Source organism: Gossypium arboreum, chromosome 11, assembly GCF_025698485.1.
Source record: "Gossypium arboreum isolate Shixiya-1 chromosome 11, ASM2569848v2, whole genome shotgun sequence".
In the NCBI taxonomy this organism is placed as follows: domain Eukaryota; kingdom Viridiplantae; phylum Streptophyta; class Magnoliopsida; order Malvales; family Malvaceae; genus Gossypium; species Gossypium arboreum.
The window spans coordinates 10,480,807-10,500,677 of record NC_069080.1 but is presented as its reverse complement, the minus strand read 5'-3'; the positions used below and the strand labels follow the sequence as shown (position 1 = coordinate 10,500,677).

The 19,871-nt window shown below is 33.6% G+C and overlaps 2 protein-coding genes and 1 long non-coding RNA gene across 19 annotated transcripts; 1 reads left to right on the top strand and 2 right to left on the bottom strand.

Annotated features, from left to right (window-relative positions):
• Window positions 1-1,932: 1,932 nt before the first annotated feature.
• LOC108473418 (serine/threonine-protein kinase ATG1a) lies at window positions 1,933-6,903 on the top strand. 3 transcript variants are annotated; one of them, XM_017774960.2, is made up of 13 exons: window positions 1,933-2,482; window positions 2,592-2,709; window positions 3,157-3,215; window positions 3,458-3,519; window positions 3,855-3,948; window positions 4,043-4,123; window positions 4,209-4,320; window positions 4,458-4,512; window positions 4,623-4,906; window positions 5,020-5,366; window positions 5,810-6,110; window positions 6,193-6,263; window positions 6,366-6,903. In XM_017774960.2, exons 1-13 carry the CDS (start codon window positions 2,216-2,218, stop codon window positions 6,600-6,602), a joined length of 2,088 nt encoding a protein of 695 aa, XP_017630449.1. In that variant the 5' UTR covers window positions 1,933-2,215; the 3' UTR covers window positions 6,603-6,903. The 3 variants fall into 3 exon arrangements, with proteins under 3 accessions (XP_017630449.1, XP_017630450.1, XP_017630451.1); XM_017774961.2 differs by having other exon boundaries at window positions 1,941-2,482; window positions 5,023-5,366; XM_017774962.2 differs by having other exon boundaries at window positions 1,942-2,482; window positions 6,445-6,903.
• LOC128284128 (uncharacterized) lies at window positions 6,732-7,375 on the bottom strand. The gene is made up of 2 exons (XR_008274451.1): window positions 7,258-7,375; window positions 6,732-7,161 (listed from the first exon to the last, which is right to left on the bottom strand). It is a non-coding gene; the product is annotated as an uncharacterized LOC128284128 (long non-coding RNA).
• Window positions 7,376-7,540: 165 nt separating this feature from the next.
• On the bottom strand, window positions 7,541-13,657 carry LOC108473417 (protein LATE ELONGATED HYPOCOTYL). 15 transcript variants are annotated; one of them, XM_053021748.1, is made up of 10 exons: window positions 13,460-13,657; window positions 13,064-13,137; window positions 12,711-12,736; window positions 12,251-12,438; window positions 12,011-12,122; window positions 11,751-11,812; window positions 9,873-10,094; window positions 9,587-9,775; window positions 8,340-9,497; window positions 7,541-8,219 (listed from the first exon to the last, which is right to left on the bottom strand). In XM_053021748.1, the coding sequence occupies exons 4-10, from the start codon at window positions 12,287-12,289 to the stop codon at window positions 7,803-7,805; spliced, it is 2,199 nt and encodes a 732-aa protein (XP_052877708.1). In that variant the 5' UTR covers window positions 12,290-12,438; window positions 12,711-12,736; window positions 13,064-13,137; window positions 13,460-13,657; the 3' UTR covers window positions 7,541-7,802. The 15 variants fall into 15 exon arrangements, with proteins under 15 accessions (XP_052877708.1, XP_052877706.1, XP_052877705.1 ...); XM_053021746.1 differs by adding an exon at window positions 12,880-12,943 and having other exon boundaries at window positions 12,251-12,441; window positions 12,644-12,736; window positions 13,064-13,479; XM_053021745.1 differs by adding an exon at window positions 12,880-12,943 and having other exon boundaries at window positions 12,644-12,736; window positions 13,064-13,479.
• Between the last annotated feature and the right edge of the window lie 6,214 nt (window positions 13,658-19,871).

The window sequence follows — 19,871 nt, the reverse complement described above, 5'->3', positions numbered from 1 at the left end:
TAATAAAAAAAAGAGGCAATCATCCAGGCAGTTGAAAAATATAAATAAGTAACAAATAGAAAGGACTAAGAACTAAAAGGATTAAATTAGAATCAAATAAAAACAATAGGAATAATTTGAAGACATAAATAATGATAAAGGGCAATACGCAATGCGCACAAATGTCAAAAGACCTATGCTGGAAATATTCCAGGCCCCTGAAACTCAGCACACAAGCGCAGACTTAAATGCAAATGCGCATAAATTGACGAAACTAATTTCAAAGAAAAAGAACACAAAAATCGGTTGATTTGAACATAGTGCGAAAGGGGAGGGACCGGCGTTGTAAATAAACCCTCACCGCCAAAACGCGAGGGTCATCGGGGCACCAGGGAGCTGATCGGGTCAGGCTATCCAAACGGTGTCGTTTCAAGGCTACACACCATGCCTTAAACGGCACCGTTTCACATCGCCGAATAAAAGAGAACAAGGTCCCTAAAAACCCTAGATTTTTAGTCAAAACAATGGGGAGAGGGGAACCCCAAAAGTTTTGCGCCGTTCGGCCATCATTTCATCACTGCGACGATGGATGATGGCCTTCGGTGACCCCTTTTTGCTTGTCCGTTTAATCTAGCGTGGCATTTGTCGATTTAAACCCCGAAATCCCATCCTCGATTTCGATTTCAGTGAAAGGGACGAGGTCTCCAGTGGCTCGTATGCGAAGGTAAGTCCTTTCCCCTTCACTTTATTTGCTTTCGAAATTAAAAAAAAAACAACAACACAAAACGAAGAATAATCAAAAAAGAGGAACGCCTGCAACTCTAAATCGGAAAATCACCTTCGAATATAGTTGGCCTTTTCTTTGTATTCAATATGCAAATAGTATGTTTGTATTGCGTTGTAAACGTGCGTAACCGATTACAAGGTTAAAATCTGGCTTTATAGCCGAAAAGAAAGAGGAAAAATAAATCAAAATACAACATTTTCTTTGTTTTGTTTTTTTTTGCTGCTGTGTTTGCCTCATTTGTTTGCAGGTACAGAGTATGGGGCACGGGCGTGGCACCAGGAGGCTGGGGCGTACGGAGGCATGGAGCTGCTGTTGCGGCGCGAGCCAAGGCTGCTAGGGTTTCTGCCTTGGCCCTTGTTTTAGACATTGGGCCTATTGGGCCTGTATTTGGGTCCTAGGTTTTAAAAATAGGTCTAGGTTTAATTATTGGGTCTGGGTTTAGCTATTGGGCTGTGGGGTATTGATTTGGGTTTGTATTGGTATTTGGGGCATTGGGCCTATTGTATTTAGTTTTAGGTTTCGGACTGTAAAAATGACTATTTATAAATGGGCTGATGAACTGTTAATAAACAATATTTATGATTTTCTTGTTTTGTTTGTTTTTTTAGTTTTTTGTATTTGTTTGCTCGGGCCCGGGCAGAATTTGGGCATTACAATATTTATAACAAAAATAAGATTTAGTAAAAGTGAAACAATTGTTATTTTATAAATGATAGAGAGAATTTATGAAAATAAAAATTACCTTCTTCTACCATAAAAGAACATAATCATTTTTGTTTAACTCATTTGAATAAAAAAGTACAATTTTGATTAATTCGATTAACCCATTAAATCAATCGACCTTCTAAGTGATAGGATTAACAATATTTCAATATTCATATATAAGAAAACATATTTATCGAAACGGCAATATTAAAATATCTTAAATTACTAATGGCTCGGTATTTTTGGTATTAAATAGAACGAAATAATGTATAGTGCATTTGTTTTGTATGTTAAATTATTTAAAAATAACAATAAACATTATAAATTTAGAGAAAATAGTAAAATAGAATTGTGAATGTGATAAAATTATAAATACATAAGAAAAATAATGAAAATACAAAATATCAATCCTACTTTAGCTTTAGCTTTAACTTAAAGTCCAAGTGCAAATCCAACCAAACCAAAACTCTACTACTACTATACATCGGCGTCGTTTCCACACAAAAATAATTCAATAAAAGCAAAAAGAAAAGAAATAGACAAAATGGTCCAATAAACCAACCCTATTTTCTCTCTCTCTGTCTCCCTGCTCGTCTTCCCTTGTCCTTGTATTTTCTTTTGTTTTTAGATAAATTGGGCAATTCTGGAATTGGGGAATAAAAGGCTAAAAGACAGACACGATGATGTTTTCAACTCAAGGAACAAAAACCCAGTAAAGGGAGCTAGTCAACTGGTTGGTCGTTGATGATGACGACGAGGGTGGATTACGGGGGACCGGGTCCTGGCCAGGTCCGACTAGTCGGAGACTATATTCTGGGTCCAAGAATCGGGTCGGGTTCATTCGCGGTGGTTTGGAGGTCAAGGCATCGACAACATGGGTTGGAAGTCGCAGTTAAAGAGATTGACAAGAAACTGCTGAGCTCCAAAGTCAGTGAAAGTCTGCTTAAGGAGATAAACATTCTCAGCACTATTAATCACCCCAACATCATCCAACTTTTTGAAGCCATTGAGGTCTTTCTTTTTTTCAAAAAAAATATTTTTGATATACCCACTTTTTCTATTTCCTTTGGAAATTTGAATTATTTTATGACTGATTAATGCGTAAGTAATGCTGTGGCAGACTGAAGATAGGATATTTCTAGTGTTGGAATATTGCGATGGAGGGGATCTCGCTGCTTATATTCAAAGATATGGAAAAGTATCGGAGGAAGTTGCCAGGCATCTTATGAGGCAATTGGGTACTCTGTTTTGAAATTCTTTTACAATCTTTAGACAATTGCTTCTTTGAACCTCATTGATGGTAATAACAGTTATTAAATACAAATTTGATGATTGGGTTGTTTTTGTTTTAAGCTTATAATTCTAGTTGGATATTGCATGTGGGTTTTTGTTGGGAAACCTCATAACAACAGTTACAGCAGAAACTTTTGCTTCTTAAGTAGTAACGGCTTTTAAATTAAATGTTTGATGGCTAAGGCAACGGATTTGCAATTTATATTGCTATTATTGTTTCACGTGTGATTTACAGTAAGATATTCTTAATTGCTTTGTTAGTCAAATGGATATGATGCCAAACTGGAGCCCATTGTTTCCTCATATCCCCAATTTTCTTTGCTTACATTCGTTTCTATTTAGCTTATTCAGAAATATCTGGAATGCCCTAATCGGTGGACTATCTTGTGCAGCTGCAGGATTGCAAGTTCTTCAAAAAGAACACCTTATTCATCGGGATTTAAAGCCGCAGGTATGGTGCTTCAATATCTTAGTTTAATTCCTTGTATGTTTAGTAGGATGTTGATTTTCCAAGTAGTATGGGTCATGTTTAAAGAAATGCAGGCATTCTTGTTTTATAGGACACTGCAATGCATTCTCTCTTGTTGTATATTAGTAGATCTATTTCGTAATTAACTGGCAGCTAACCTCTGTAGTTTATATGTGGTGAATACTAGATCATTTATTTCTTTTAAATTTATTGTAACTTTGCAGAACTTACTGTTAACTAAAGGATCAACTCCGCAATTGAAGATAGGAGATTTTGGTTTTGCAAGGTGAACACTTTAATTGGCCTTCTTCTAGTTGGCACAATGCTTAGTTCATGGATATGGCTTCATTTTGCAACATGCAGTATAATTTAATCTGTTTCTTTTTTGCTTTTGATACTTGTAAGGAAGAGATCTTTTTTCTCTTCTCATTTTTTTTAAAATTAGAAAAGTTAGGCTATCTAGAAACATGTGTTCTGACTTCCATGGAACATATGTCAGGCGTATTCTCTTGTCATGACCCAAAATGATTCAAACAAGTTCTGGTTTAGATAACTATATAACATTTTGACACAGGGATCGAAGTTGTTCATAGAAAGCTGTTGATATACCTTGTTTTGCAGATCCTTGACACCTGAAAACTTGGCTGATACACTATGTGGTTCACCATTGTACATGGCACCTGAGATTATCCAGAATAAGAAGTATGATGCAAAGGTGAAAGAACTGCATGGATTTTACTCCCTCCAGTCGACCCACCTCCTTTATTTTTCTTTAGCTAGCTTTTACTTGACTGTAATGATCAATGCAGGCTGATTTGTGGAGTGTTGGGGCAATCTTATTTCAACTGGTCACTGGGAAGCCACCATTTGATGGCAATAATCAACTACAGGTTTATGTGTAGGATGATCTATTTGGCTTATTATCAAAGCTTAAATGCTTCATAAATATTCATTGTGATTCTCTTCTGTATGCAGCTGTTCCAGAATATATTGAGGTCCACTGAATTGCAGTTTCCAGAAGGAGCCCTGGAAGAATTACATCCTGATTGTGTTAATCTCTGCAGAAATCTGTTACGACATGATCCGGGTACTGGTTACTAACAGTCTTGATTTTGGGTTATATGGTACCAATAATTATGCCTGCAGTTTGCAAATATTTGGGATCTTTAGTTTACTTGCAGTACTTGTAAACCCTGCAATCTAAAATTTAACTTAAATTTGCAGTTGAGCGACTGACATTCAGGGAATTTTTCGATCACAAGTTCCTTGGTGAGAGAAGGTAAAATCCTCTTTTAGTGCTTTTGATGCTACTTGTTTCAAATTCCTTTATGTAAAGTTGTCTAGCAGGCAAAGCAACTTGGATTAAGTTTATTGTATTATTATCTGTAGCAAAAAGGTGGGCCTTGAGCTGGACTCATCACGTCTTCAATCAGAAGCAATGGTTGAGAAGTTTGATTCTTCTGCCTCTGAGAAGAAATCTCCATTACCTTATCGGGATCTCATAGACATATCTAGCATAAATCAGAAATCATTTAGTTCATTTGGATGTGGTAAGGCATCACAAACAAAGGAACACTCCAGTGTCAAAGGTGCTCTTGGGGCAGTGGCTCTTACTGGATGTGATAGCAAAGGAAAATCTGTTGATAACCAGTGTTCACCAGCTGAGCTCAGAGGTGCATTCTTCTGCTAAACAATGTTCCCACTATGCTCTTTTCTTTTCTTTTAATTATTGTCTTTTCTTTTCTTTCTATCCTTCTAATTCCTCATTTTTCCCTTCTATGGCCAGTAGCTGACTCATTGGAAGGTATTGAGAAGGAATACGTTCTAGTCAATTCTCGTTCCGCATCGATGGAGACTTTCTCTTATTACCTTGAGACGTCCCTCCAAGATTATTCAACTTTGAAGTGCCAAGCAAAGAAGAGTGACCAGGAACCAGCAGTTTCTCTGGAGAAGGAGACCGCTGAAAGTTCTGCCGCTTCTGCAAAATCTCCACAGTTGCAGGGATCAGATTTGCAAACATCATCTGAATCAGCTATGCTAAGGGAAGTACAGAGACTTAACATATTGCATCCCTCAAGGCTGCAGTTATTGCATCAGTATGCACTGGCTATTGCAGAAATAGCTCAAGGAAAGGTGATCTTTTATTGTTTTCTGCTGAATAAGTACAGCCTATCTGTTGTAGACAGGCAATTGCATGACCTAGAAGAACATGGATATTGTATTTCTAGTAGCAGAAATTTTGTCAGTTATAGAAGAATAGTGAAGTAGTAGCTCCCCAGTTATATCTCTGTCCTTATCTAGGTCATAGATGATCTGGCTATTAAAACTTGAGCGGCTCAACTTTCGGAGAAGCCTGCTTTTCTGTTTGGTGAAATTTTTAAATGCTTTAACCTTTTCCGTTTAGAAACATTGGATTGCTATAAACAGTTAACTAATACTCGTTATATTTTAGGATGTGAGTTCCATTTATGGCCGAGTCAAAGCCTGTTAGCTTTTTCAGGAAAAAACATCTGCATATCTGTTGTTGCAGATTATTGCATTGAGTGAAGCATCTCTCTAACATCAGTTGGGTGCAGTATAATGCAGGACTATTTGTAGAATCATTTTCAGTTGAACTTGTTGTCTTGGCTATATGGAAGAAAGCTCTTCAGATCTGTAGCTCTTGGAAAACCTCTGCTCCAGAAAATGAATCACCTGGAAGCAATTCAGGCAATCAACCTACTACCACTATTCAGAGCAGCGCAGGCTTGGCTCCAAATTCAGGTGACAATGTAGATTTAAACAAGCCTTCATCTGCTTGCATCTGGGCAGAGCAAGGATTTATCGATGCTTATGATCGTGCCGAGAAGTTGTCATGTCATCTTCAAGATATGGATGGTTAGATTGTCAATATGAAATAACACATTGTTTATAACTTTCTCTTAATTGGGGTTTTGATTGGTCTGTCAAATAATTTCAGCTACAGCACAGATGCCTGATGCCATGGAAATAATATATCAAACCGCACTCACTATCGGGACAAGTGGCGCTGTGAGTAACTTGCATCAACGCCATAATTTATTTACTTACCCTTTGTAGTTGTGACTAACATAAATGCTTTCTTTTTCTTTATCTTTTATGAACTTGTTTTAGGTAGATGAGTATATGGAGAACAAAGGTAGTGCAGCGGCATTGTACTCTAAAGCAATGGTTTTACTTTCATTTATTGTAGGAGAGGCGGCAAGTCTTCCATTGAACCCACCATTTTCATTGACTCCTGCCAATAAGAAGCGAATTCAGACATACATTAACAAGTTGCAGACTCATCAATCTCAGTTTCTAACAGCAGCAACGTTTCCTAAGCTGTCTGCAGACTTCCACACCAAATGAAGTGCTCTGCTTGTGTAAAAAAGTAATTTCAAAACTGCAGCAAGTTTTGAGCTGGGTCTTACGAGTATATAATGGGCAATACTAAATGATGTCATTCTATGAATAGACTTGAACTTGATATATCTAATGTATAGAAAAAAAATTATATTAACAAATACTGGCAATCGAACAAAATGATCTTATGTTCCATAGGAGTTTGATGTAAATAGTAGTATTCTTTCTCTTGATAGAATGTAAATTTGAATAGAAATGTAACCTGTACAGTCATGTTTTCCATAAATGGATATAATTCTTTCAATTATTGTTGGAGCCACTATCAGATGTTGATTAAGGATAGAACCTGTCTTAAATTCTTGGGGCAGACTCAACCAAGTAACCCTAGTCTTCTGAAATTAAATTGCAGTGGAGAAATCGTGTACCTGAAATAAATTGGATAAATCGAAATCATTCTCCGCAAGAATAAAAGGATGAGGGATATGCAGACCTTTATAGCATCAGGTGACAATTTTTTCATTATGTCGAAAAATGTCACTTGCCTACTCCACATTTCGTGCACCGTCTGGATTTCATTAATGGAAACAAGGAGATAAGAACTGAATTGATTTCAAAAGTAGAATATAAAGAACCATATAATCAAGTTTCAAGAATAGCGCACCCAAACATCCGGTTGATCTTGAGCTTGAATAGCAGCATCAATATTACCTTTCACTGATTTATCATGGCAGGACCTATTTTGCACCCAAAAAAAATCTAGTTAAGACTAGGAAGAATAAAATAAAAAAAGCAGTTAAAAAGTTACTACAAACCAGTGGATGTCCTGTAGGCTGCAACCGCAAGGCAGGCAAGCAAACCTTTACTTTTCATTTTGCCGTTTCAATGCATCTAAAAGGTTATAGTGAATAAGATCACCAGAGTAGAATAGTAAACACAAGGGCATATATATGCTGAAAAGAGCCCAAAGCAAGGGCCATTCAATACTTAAAGCTTCTTATCTATTTCAAAGGAGTTTTTAACTACAATTGCATTGTCCAGGAAAGTGATTAAGCCAATATAGACATATAGTACACACACTTAAGACATAAGGTCTCGTGAGCTGCAAGTCTTAAAATTAAACATGGTAGTAAATCAGACACGGGGAATATTAGAGATCACAAGCAGCAAACAGAATTTTCCTTTGTTGATTGCATGCAATTGCGTAATTCAAGTCGGAGCTTCCCCTTCCAAGCGTATCCTCTTGGGATCTTTCTCTTCACCTTGACTGCCTGTGTTCATCACTCTGCTTTCCTTGGCCTCCACAGAACACCTTTTGTAAGGTTTAAATCCTGTTTGACGGGCCTTAAGCTTTTCATGTCCTAGCCCAATCGTCAGCAAGCTCTTGTCCACAATGTTCTTAGCTTTTGACAACGCTTTTTTCTCAACTCCTTGATGGTTAGAACAAGATCTGAATGCCTCGCTGGAGAAGTGTAAAATTGATGTCTCTCCATTATTCTGATCTGGATTTTGCTCATCTTCACCTACACTTTCCTTTTGCTGCTCTTTATTCTTTCTGTCATGAGGAGGAGAAAAGCTTTGCGGTAGTACTTCTCTAGAGAAGAGAGCCTGAAAAGCCAGTCGGCCCTGACAAAAAAAAAACACAGCTACCAAATAGTAGTGGAGCCACAAATGTAACAATATCACAATAAAAATGAAATGAAAACAAAGTTAAAGCTGCATGAAAAAACACACGCATCAACTCACCCCTTCAGATACCTCCTTCCAAGAATCACTCAGGTTGGTACTGCTTCTGCCACGACGATTGCTACATTCAACTTGTGGATGATTTGCATCAGCTGGCTTCGGATCTTCCTTGTCTTCCTTGTTCTTTTCTAATACATCTATCTCCACGTCGCTAGAAGAAGGTGTATTGGAACCACATGAAGATCGGTCAACTTGTTTTCCATTCTTTGTTTTATTTGGATCTTGAGGCTCAGTTGCTGCAGTTGCTTTCACTTCAGTATTTGCTTTTGCCTCACCACTCTCTTCACGGTCTGATGATGATGAAGTAGGTGATTTAGATGCTGATGGTTGACATTGCATAGCTTCAGCATATTGAGGGTCCAACCGTTGATCCTGCATGGATGGATCTTGACCAGCATACATTTTTCTTTCCATATTTGCAGCCGGAGCTTCACCATTCTCCATAGGAGTTACTGCAGCTGTGGATGCAGGAGCACAAGTACAGCCAGTCTGCAGAGGAGCACATACGGAAAGCAGTCCATGCGCAGCCCACCAAGCAGTGGCAGCTGCTACAGTAGCAGCTGCAATTGCAGCCATACTTGTAGCAGAGTTCATTTGTCTAGAAGGAAAACCTTTCTGGTCACAAGCAGGAGAATCATCAGAATTTTGAACATTTGCATATGGCCAAAATGTAGCCGCAAAGCTTGCTGCAGCATGAGCTGCTGGATTCTGTAATAAAGTAGATACAACGAGACTGGAAAATGTGGAAGAGACATGTAGAAATGATCGGTAGTCCTCTTGATTGCGCTGAAGATGCATAAAGGGAGTATGAAACGTTGGAAACGCCTGATGAGTTGATCTTGGTGCATTATTCTGATGTGCAGTGGTAGCAGATGCCGCTGGATTTGCAAACAGGTTAACTTGTCCATGAATATCGCCCATAGGGTGAAATATAGAATCCTGAAAAGTTATATCCATGGAAGGATTTGGAGCACATGTTCCTGGGCTTCCATCTAGGACATGCACAGCAACATGTTGAGGATTATTACGAGTGGCTTGCATCTCATCTGTACATGTAGCACCGTCCATATCATCTTTTCTCTGAACTTGAGCTGGTTTCTCATATGAAGTGCAAGAATTCTCCAAGTTTGAAGGCTTACTTGTATCTTTATTAATTGTCTGTAAGACATCAAGTTTATAAGCCTCATAAATTTTTTAAAGTTCAAGAATGACATAGGATAGAATTCATATTTATCATGATTTACTACCTCCTTTAGTGAAGGTACAAACTCCCTAAGAGGGCAAGAATTTCTAAGCACTGTTGATGTTGGTATAAAATTCTTGTTCACAGAAGACATGGAGGAGCAGTTTGCTTCATGGAGAAGGGTAAAAACCTCAGAGCAATTATCATCTAGAATTTCTTTCAGATTTGAAGATTTTTCATCTCTGCTAGGTCTCTGGCAGAAAAAGGAACATATTAAGATTAGACAATATGTGGAACATAACAAAGGACATGCATTAGATAAGTGAGGTATATGAGGAACTGAAATTAACCTCTGGGAGAGGTTCTTTCTCCAAGTTGAACGCCTGTTTGCAATGCAAAGAAGATACTGGAGTTTCAGATTTTCCATCCTTTGCTCCCATCTGCACTGAGGTAGCAGCACTCATTTTCCGAGGGTAAGGGTTTCTCGGTTTTCTTTTAGGACGTGGAGGTGGAATTTCTATATCAAGAGCTTGACCAGTTGGAATGCCCTTAGTAAGTGCTTCCTTCTCCAGCTGAGAATGGAATATTTGTTAGTAGTCTAAACTCAAATGAAAATGGAGAAGTAAAATATTTCTAGTCATTGATGGTGCCATTTATTTTCTCTGGAATTAATTTAGATAAGGAGACAAAGTTGTTTTTCTAATATGAATAAAAAAATATAATCCAACTAGAATAATACTAAGCATTATCAGGAAACTAGAAGTCCATGCATAATTTCTGTAACATCTACTTATAACTCTTACAGGAGGTTAACGCAAAATTTTATACACCTGCTGTCAATATGGCCCGTTTTACATACATCAGACAATTTTGTGACAGTTTTTCCTACCCTCACCTAAGAAAGTATACACACAATTGCAGCTTTTAAATCAAGTAAGCTCATTCCATAAGGTGAATCCTTTAAGCCACCTTTTAAGAGTTATTTACAGTTTTCAGTCCTTAAAATCCACATTGAATGCTCTCAAAAAGATCCTACACGATATAACATTTTGACTGTAGCAGACATACAAAAAGGCCACAATTGAACATACATGCACAATCATTGACTAAATTAAAAAAGGGGCTGGTTTAGCCAAGCAGTCAAGCTGACTGCTTGGCTAAACCAGCCCCCAATTTTTATTAGGAGAAAGCTTTAAAATGGCATAAATATAGGGGAGCGAGAGGATCAGTCTACGTATAGATGGAAGAAAATTACCAGTGGTTTCTTAGGAATCACAGTTTAAGTTCAGGATGAATAAGTTCGATTTTCATAGAGCTGATTATGAAGGAAACAGTAATTGACAATCACTGTCCATGGATGTTGAAAAATTCAAGTTGAAGCAGAGTCAAAACTTTGGTATAATATAGCCCTGATGCACGCCTTAGTTCGGGTCAGCCCAAATTCTCTCCTTACAACCTCAAAATGGGTGTACTTCATTCTCTATAATAATGCAGGCTACATGTCGCTACGTGACTTTTATATGCCAAAAACCCATACATCCAAATCCTCTGTTATGGTAGATTAAGTGTAAAATTACATCAGCAAGTTCAAAAGTGAATAGACAACTGGATGCCTGGTGTATTAAATGATAGTGAAATTCCAACAAGGAAGTAACCATTTAAAACAATGGAGAAAAATGGAGCCACGCTCCTTTATTTTCTCACAGCTCAGACTCCTATGAAGATAAAACCTTCCATGCACACATCTGATCACTGTTTTCATACCCAAATAAATGGAAGTGAAGTAGCCGACATCTCCAGAACAACAAAGCATCTTTCTAGAGAGGGGAAAGGCTTCACCTAAATGTGGTAAGCAAAATTACTTTGGTTATAAAATTAGTATCAAGGTTGCTGCCTTTTCTAGATATGATAGAAGTGCTTCTTCGCATAATTGGCTATAAATCTGATCACTGATACAGAACTAATGTTTTAACAGAAAGCTATTGAGTATTTACATGTATTAGGTTCAACTCTTTCTCCTCAATAAGTTATTCAGATGTGCCAGGGGAACCTCTATAATATTCTCTTGGTTGCAAGTAAGTGCTAAAAACAATATAAACTATTAGAGAGTAATCATAATATTCCCAACAATTGAGGGATCGACATTTCATATACTTATAGCAGAAACAAGAGTTAAGAAGCAGAAAAATACATTGAATATAAGCATAAGCAAGAAGGCACCAAATGACCTTAGAGAAGAATTTTTGAGCATGACTCCTGATCTGCACAGCAGTCTTAGTTCCTATGTGTTCTGCGAATCACCAAGTAAACAGAAATGAGAGAAAAAACAGATATTTAGTTAAGACACAGTAAATTACTAAAGCATTTCATATGGAACTACTAAGTACTAACAAATTTTAGCTCCAATCCAGCAGTTGAAATATTTCTGTATCTTCCACCTCCACCCACCAACAAAAAGAAATAATAAGATGGAAGAATAAGTGAAAACCTTCAATGCGTTGCCAAGCTCGTCCATAGAGCTTCAAGGCCTCTAGGAACCTATTATGCTCCTCCTCAGTCCACCGTTCACGTTGTTTTGTAATAGTATAAGGCTTCCTAGTCTACCATTCAAAACGAAAATTAATTAAATAATTGAGGTTGTAACAATAAGAACTCCAATTTTTTTACAATTTCAAATTGCATAATTTAAAAGAAATAGAAAACAGTTTCATCATTTGATAATTAATACCTTAATTAAAAGTTCTTCTCCGGAGGAGTATGCGTCCATTTACAGGACCTGGGAGCTCTACCGCTGCTTCAAATCCTCTGTAACGAGAAACGGGTAAATCGCGAAACTCCTTTCATTTATTTCGACATCCAAAACTACAAATAGCAATGCCGATTTTGAACTCCAAAAAACCTGATGATAGCTATTTACTGCTGCAAAACACAAAAGCCAACAACAATCGATAGATATCCGTCTCTGGTTTTTTTTTCATTCCAATTAATTTTACTTCCTCATCATTCATAATCATAATAATTAATAAACAGACTGAACTACATTATTTATAATCACATAGTAAACTTTGAAGTAAAGTTAAATCTCTGGAAAATAACAAACAAATAAATAAAGGGCATCCACCGTAACAAAGAGAAGAAACGGCTTCTCCGAAAGATTAAAAGAAAAATCCTTTATTCAGAATCCTCACCAAAACGAACCCGTAGACGCCAAAACCTTCCGAGAAATGAGAGGAAAAAAAAAACTTTGATTAGTAATTAACGAAACACTTGCACATACATCCTTCCGATAAATGCAAAACTTTGCCGTTTTAGCAACCAAAAACATAAATAATTTTGAGGGAAAAAAAGATCCTTTACCTTCTATTTGGTTGCCATGGGGGGGGGGGGAATCAAACACTTTTTCTTTTGTAGCTCTGCTCAACTGCGTATAAGGAACATAAACTTAAACTCAGGTGAGCAGAGTTTTTAACAAAGCAAATTATTTTAGGTGGCAACCAAACGGAAAATAAAGAAAGAAATCCTGAAAATGCGGTGGAAATACCTTGACAGATAGCCATGGAAGACGATAATTCTGGAAGCAACGATCACGCATGAGAGAAAGAGTTCAACAAGGACCTGTTAGAGAAATCATATTTTCCGGCAATGAAGAGATCGGAATCGACATCTGAAAACAGTTTTTTTAATGGATAAAATATTTAAGAGAGTGAAGAAATAAAGCTGAAGTTGAAAGCTGGCTCGTTTCTGGTGAGACCTAAAACACCAGAAACAACAGTTTGGGGAGGAGTAAAAGGAGAAACCTCAGCCACTACAATTTCCTGTGGAATTATTTTCTTTAAAAAAATAAAGGAAATTGGGCGAGTTCAATTTTGTTTTGATACAAAGATAAAAAAAGTAATTAGGAAGAATCGGAATGTATGAGTGGGAAATGAAATTCAACCTTGCGAAAGAATTCATTTGAGCTGGCAGAGAAAGAGAATGAACGGTGAACGGTAAACAGAAATGAGAGAGGCAACAGGATGCTGCCAATTGGCAGTAATTTAGTGGCTGATTTAGGTATAGCCCACCTTTGCGCTTTTTCTCTATTTTTTTTCAACTTGTTTGCTTTGCTTCTTACCATTCATTTCAAATCTCAGCCACAAGTTCCCATTCTGTGAGGTTAAGTCCGTAAAAGCGCCTCCACATTTGCCACGTGGGACCCTCTTTCGACGTGTGACTTCGCCGCTTGCCAGATTTCCCCGGTTGCATCCGTACCACCAAGTATGAAAAAGTGGATGGCATTGCGCCAGCGTAGCATGGGCAACCGGTACGTGGCCTTTTTGGGTCAGATACGAAGTCATGCACTAATATCGGCCTCGGGCTAAGCAGCACGAGACGAGGGGACAGGATGTCAAGTTCGACGTCTGCGGTTCATGCACTGCCACGAAAATTATCTCAATTTTAGAGTTTTTTTTCAAAAATATATATAAAAATATATAACAACTTCTTAATTTAACTATAATGTTTAAAAATAATAATAATTTAACTGCTTACATTACATCTAAGGATATATCATCATTAAGAAAGCAACTCCCGCGACAATAATTTATTTCGTCAATTAATTCTAACTTCCTCTTACAAAATAACTTTATATAGATACGTCAGAATGATAGGCAACACTAATTTATTTCTTCGATTAATTCTCACATCCTCATACAAGATACACTAGAATCAAAAGGTTTCGGTTACCTTAACATGTTCAAGTCTTAGCATATTGATCCATTTCATTTGCAGTTGCATGTGCTGCAGAGATCGCCTTTCCAATCATAAGCATTTCACTCCATTATTATTTAATTCCTCCTCCTTATTATTAGATTGCATGACACACAACCACCAATGGCATTCATATGCTAAGTGGATATTTCTAGTTTAATCTGTAATCTACTTGTCAATTAAAAAGTTTATTAATAAAGCGATACCTTCTAGTTTTATAATGGCTTCCTCACATGGAAAATGAAATGTATACATTTTCAGCCTATATTTTTCTAATAAGATAGCAAGCAATACTGATATTATATTAAACTTCGTCATTGTACCTTAAACGTATAAATTAATCTCTATCAAAAGCTTTTCGATACATGCATCAACTTTCAGAAATTTTAAATTATGTTGAATTCAAAAATTTCGATCATTTAATTTTTAAAAAATTATATAAAAATATTTTCATAAAATTAAAAAATTAAAAGTTTGAGTTTGAAACTTTACGGTATTGACAATAATGTTTGCAATATGTTCTTCCTAACACAATTTATGTGATAATTTTTCTAACTTTTCTAGACTTTTGACAGGATTTTGAGTGGGAATAAATGACAAATGGGTGAGGTATTTATGGAGTTGAGGTCAATTTTCATGGTTGTCAACAGATAAATAAATTCCCTAATTAAAGTTCTAAGCTCTAAACTCAACATACTTGGATGTCGATGAATATTTTATAGTATTTCACTATTGATATAAAGGGCATGAACTCTTGTAGTGATTTGCCAAATCCCAGAATTTAACATTCATTAAGATAAGTATTCCTTCAGAAAAAAAGCATTTTAAAAAATAACTTTTGAATAACATAATTTAGTAAATAATAAAAGGGTAAATTCTAAAAATAGTCATTCAATTATTGGTGTATTTCTTTTTAGTTACTCAAGTTTAAAATTTTCTAATTCAAACACTAACGTTATCATACTTTAGTACTTTGATCACTCCTTCGTTAAATCACTAAAGGTGACCTTTTATTGGCATAATAATATATTTAACCCTCCAATGTTTATAGATTCTATCAATTTAATTCTAAATCTAAAAACTCAACAAATTTAACCCTCAACTTTACATATTCTATCAATTTAATATTGATTCTTAAATTTAAAAAAAAACTTTAAAGTATAAAAATTATTTAGAAGTTCATTTTAAAAAACATACATAAGATTTTATAAAATACATATAAAAATATAACAATATTTATAAATAAATGAATATCTATTTTCTCATTTTCTAACTTAAAATTTATTTATTAAAATAATAATTTAATAAATAAAACAATTTAAAGGGAAAACCATAAAGAAGACTTATTCATATTTAAAATTTTCCTTTTTTCAGCATTAATGACCACCGTATTCAAGTTGAGTAAAAAACTATAACCTGAGGTCGAAAATGGTGAGAATTAATATCTTTAGGTTGTTGCCTAGAAAGAGTTTGTTCTGTTTGAAGTTGGGCTTGAGGCAGGCATGATTAGGGATATATATACAAAGATAAGGTCTTGAAGACCCAGTAGGTGAAAGGTCATGTCGGTAACTTTACAATCAATTATTAATTCTATGGTGCATTGATAGAGTACGTGAAGTTGAATAGTTCAGAGTAAAAAATATTGGTGTCGATGATTATGGTTATTTATGCAGGTGATTGCGAGCAAAAACGATGCCCAACGCTTAACAAATTTGACGGGGGACTAAAAAACATGACTAAACATATAATAAAATTTATTATTTATAAAATAAACTAAAAGAAGGATAGCTTTGAATGTAGTCTAAGTCTTGTTTGTGGGTTTTAAAAAATATATATTTTATTGATAAAAATATTATCTTAATAAATAAATTTTATGTAAAAAGAAAAAGAAAAATTAGGATTCATTTATTTATAATATTGAGCCTATATTTATAAAATATTATATATTATCATCGAAAAATGAATTTTATTTTTTAATTTTTTAAATTTAAAATTTTAAGAAGTGAAACTAGATTGACTGAATATGTAAAGTTGATAGTTAAATTTGTTGAATTTTTCAAAGTTAAAACTAAATTGTTAGAATCAGAAATACTAGATAACTAAAGATTTTATTATGCTAATAAAAAGTCACAGCTAATAATTTAATGAAGAAATAATCAAAATATTAAATTCGATAATATAAATGACTAAAATAAAAAATAACCTTAAATAAAAAAATAAAATTGGATTAATAAAAATATAAGAATTAAGTAGTGTGAAATAGGGATGAGCATTTGATCGAATCGAGTGAAAAAGTTTCGAGTTAATCGAGTTGATAAGTCCTATTTTATTATCCTAACTCGATTTCAAAATTTTTTCTAATTGAGTCGAGTAAAATGAAATTCAAGTCGAATTGAATCAAGTGAAATTGTTCAAGTTAAATTAAAAATTAAACATGTCAAATTAAATATGTTATAGTTTAACTAATTTCTTATCGAGTACATAAATTTAAAATCATATATATTTGAAAACTTTTTCAAAGTAAATAATAATAATAATAATAATAATAATAATAATAATAATAATAATATACTTTAGCATGATAAACTTGAACCATTAATTACTTTATTTAGTTCCCAAAATTATAATTTTAGAAAATTTTAAAATTTTAACTTTCTTTATTTATTCTTCAAAATTATTTTAAAATTATTATATTTAAAAAATTAAAATTTTATAAATATTTATAATTTTTAAAATTATTTTAATTTTTGTTAAGTTAAATCAATTTGCTTATTTTTAAAATTGACAAGGACCAAAAATTTTTTTTACAGTAATCTAGTAATCTATTATTTAAATTATAAATTTTAACTCGATTCAAAATTGAATTATTTATTCGATCAATCCAAAATTTAAAAATATTTTTCAAATTAAATTAAATTTTATTCACACTAAATTGTGAAAAGTTTTTGTTAATGAAAAGTAACCAAAGGAGTTTAGCCTAACCGTATGATGTTGTGGGCCTATTTATTCAAAAGTTATATTGCAAAAATTATTTTAGCGCTTTCTGGAGGAAGAAGTTCCTCAAGTTTTCTAGAAATAAACAATAATTTTCATCTAAAAGAAGAAGCATTTTTGTCTTTTTGTGATGACAAAGAAATCATTAACGTGTTAGATATGAAATACTACATTAAACTCGAAGTTTATTGGTTTTATGCACGTACGGTGAAGAAAACAAACCACAAGTTTTCATGTATTTATATTTTAATTTAGTTATTTTTAATTCGTGCATTTTAAAATTTAATAATTTAATTATAATGAAGAATTAATTATTAAATTTATTAAGTTTTATTATTTTTAAAATTTAATATCTCAAACATATTATCACCTGTGTAATACTACATTTGTTTATTATTTTCACATATTACTTACAAAAAATTATTTAATAAATTTAACGACGGTCATTTATATTAAGATTAAAATTTTGAAATATATATATATATATATATATATATATATATAATCACTAAGGATGGTTCAATTAATGAATGTAGATTAAATCTATAATTTTACGCATAATTCAAGACTAATAACATAAGGTGACCAAATAGATTTAACCGTTATCATTAGGTCATGATTAAAATTTAAAATTTTAAAAATACAAAAATAAAATTAATTAAATTAAAGTGAAAATACTAAATTCAAAATTTGACTATATCCAAAATTAAAAATATATATCAGTTATTAAATAATATTAAATTTGTGCAGAAAGAAAGTTGAAATCAAAGATAGTGTAAATCTGAATATAATTGGATTATAAATTGCAACAAAAAGAAATATTTGAGGTATAAACTGGAGAAACAAGGTGTTGAGAGCTTTAGATAACATTCTAATTTTCTTTCTTATTTCTCTGGTGCTCCCATCCCATATGCCAGTAACTAGTTAGGAAAACTGCCTTAATATTTTCCTTTTTCCAATCCACAAAATATTGCATTTTGGAGTTATATCTCCTCCTTCATAATTTAAACAATCTCTCTTCTTTTTATTAAAAGAAGATGATGGATCTATTAATACAAAACAAGGGTGGATCCAGTGGGCCAACAGCAAACACGGAGAATGCAGAATGCTAGAGATGGATCAAAGTCCATTAACGTAACATCTCCAACGTACTTGGACCGCTGCTTTTTTATTCAATTAGTTAACACGCCATTAATTATTATACTAAAGTTTCTAAATGAATTTGGTATCACCACTTAACAAAACACTATAAAATTAATTACGGGAGTTAGGTAAATTAATAAAAATTATTTTTAATTAATAGTTAAGGGTTCGAATCTTGTCTTAGGTATATAACAATTTTAAAGTTTACAGTCAATATCTACCCCTTAGTGAACTTACCAAATGCGAAATATTAATTATTAGGCTCACACCAATAGATAAATTGAGAAACTAAAAACCCTTTATAAAATTACCATTTAACCATAATTAAATAAAGTAATTATAATTTTTTTTATTTAAAATTCACACACACACACAAACAAACAACTACTCTGTATGACCTTAGTGGTTTTTTCCAACCATCCACCACTAGTTTTAACAGTCTACTCAATCAAACTTATATTTTACTATTTTCACCTATGCAATAAATACTTATAATAATTTTTAAGAGAATGATATATAATTAGTTTTTTAGAAAAATAATATTTTTAAAACTAAAAGTAATTATATATTGTTTTCTTTACAAAGTTAATTATATATACCATACAATTAAGTTGAACTCAATTAAATAAAAATTTGGCAAAACAAATAGATAATGATTAAAACACTGTTAATTTAAGGTTTTTTTATATTAAAAACATATATAAATAGTAGGATTTAAACTTTGAGATATTATAATTTTTATCGTCTCTACTTTATTGTTTCAACTAAAATTTCATTTATTTCTACATTAATAATAAAGTGTGTGGTTGCATTTGACATCACAAGTTAGAGTTGGAATGTTATAGTGGTAAGACATATTACACTCCTAAAGAGAGAACTCTAATTTCAAACTTTGAAGAGAAAATTTTGGAATAAACAATCACAAACATCAAATATAAATTGTAAAATGGACATAAAAATATAAAAAAAAAATCAACAAGAATCTTTGCTAGTTGGAAAGCTTCTTTAGAAATAAGATGTGATCTAGGTTCGTTATTGATATTAAGCAGTTTGGAGGGGTTTGAGGTTTAGCTATTGTCAAAGAAATGAAGGATTTCCAAGTTTCTGCGATTAGTCGATGAAGTTTGGTAAGTACGTTCCAATGAATGAGTATGAATCAACCATGAGCCTTATTACTTGTTTTTGCAAGAATCTTTAGAAGGCTTGAATTTGTTGATCTTTTGAAGGAATCTCAGTTGATTTGATTGTTACATGGCAGTACATATTACAAGAATATCAGGAGTTTCAGAACTATTTGATGGTCAAACAAGCCCTATAAGTATGTAGGAATCATGGTTAAGGACATGCCAAGGTGAAGGAATCTAAGTTGATTTGATTGTTAATCTTTTTTTCTTTAATTTCAGAGTTATATGAGTGTTGGATTAAAGAGATTAACTCTAAATTTAAGTGTATGAGATATATGA

What these genes read in the sequence shown, in the direction of transcription:
- LOC108473418 (XM_017774960.2), top strand. Translation starts at nt 2,216, where the DNA reads ATGATGACGACGAGGGTGGATTACGGGGGACCGGGTCCTGGCCAGGTC. An exon ending in ATGGCAATAATCAACTACAG is followed by an intron (nt 4,124 to 4,208) that starts GTTTATGTGTAG and finishes TTCTGTATGCAG; the next exon opens with CTGTTCCAGAATATATTGAG. An exon ending in TCTGTTACGACATGATCCGG is followed by an intron (nt 4,321 to 4,457) that starts GTACTGGTTACT and finishes TTAAATTTGCAG; the next exon opens with TTGAGCGACTGACATTCAGG.
- LOC108473417 (XM_053021748.1), bottom strand. Translation starts at nt 12,289, where the DNA reads ATGGACGCATACTCCTCCGGAGAAGAACTTTTAATTAAG. An exon ending in AGCTTGGCAACGCATTGAAG is followed by an intron (nt 11,813 to 12,010) that starts GTTTTCACTTAT and finishes GGTGATTCGCAG; the next exon opens with AACACATAGGAACTAAGACT. An exon ending in AGAAAGAACCTCTCCCAGAG is followed by an intron (nt 9,776 to 9,872) that starts GTTAATTTCAGT and finishes TTTTTCTGCCAG; the next exon opens with AGACCTAGCAGAGATGAAAA.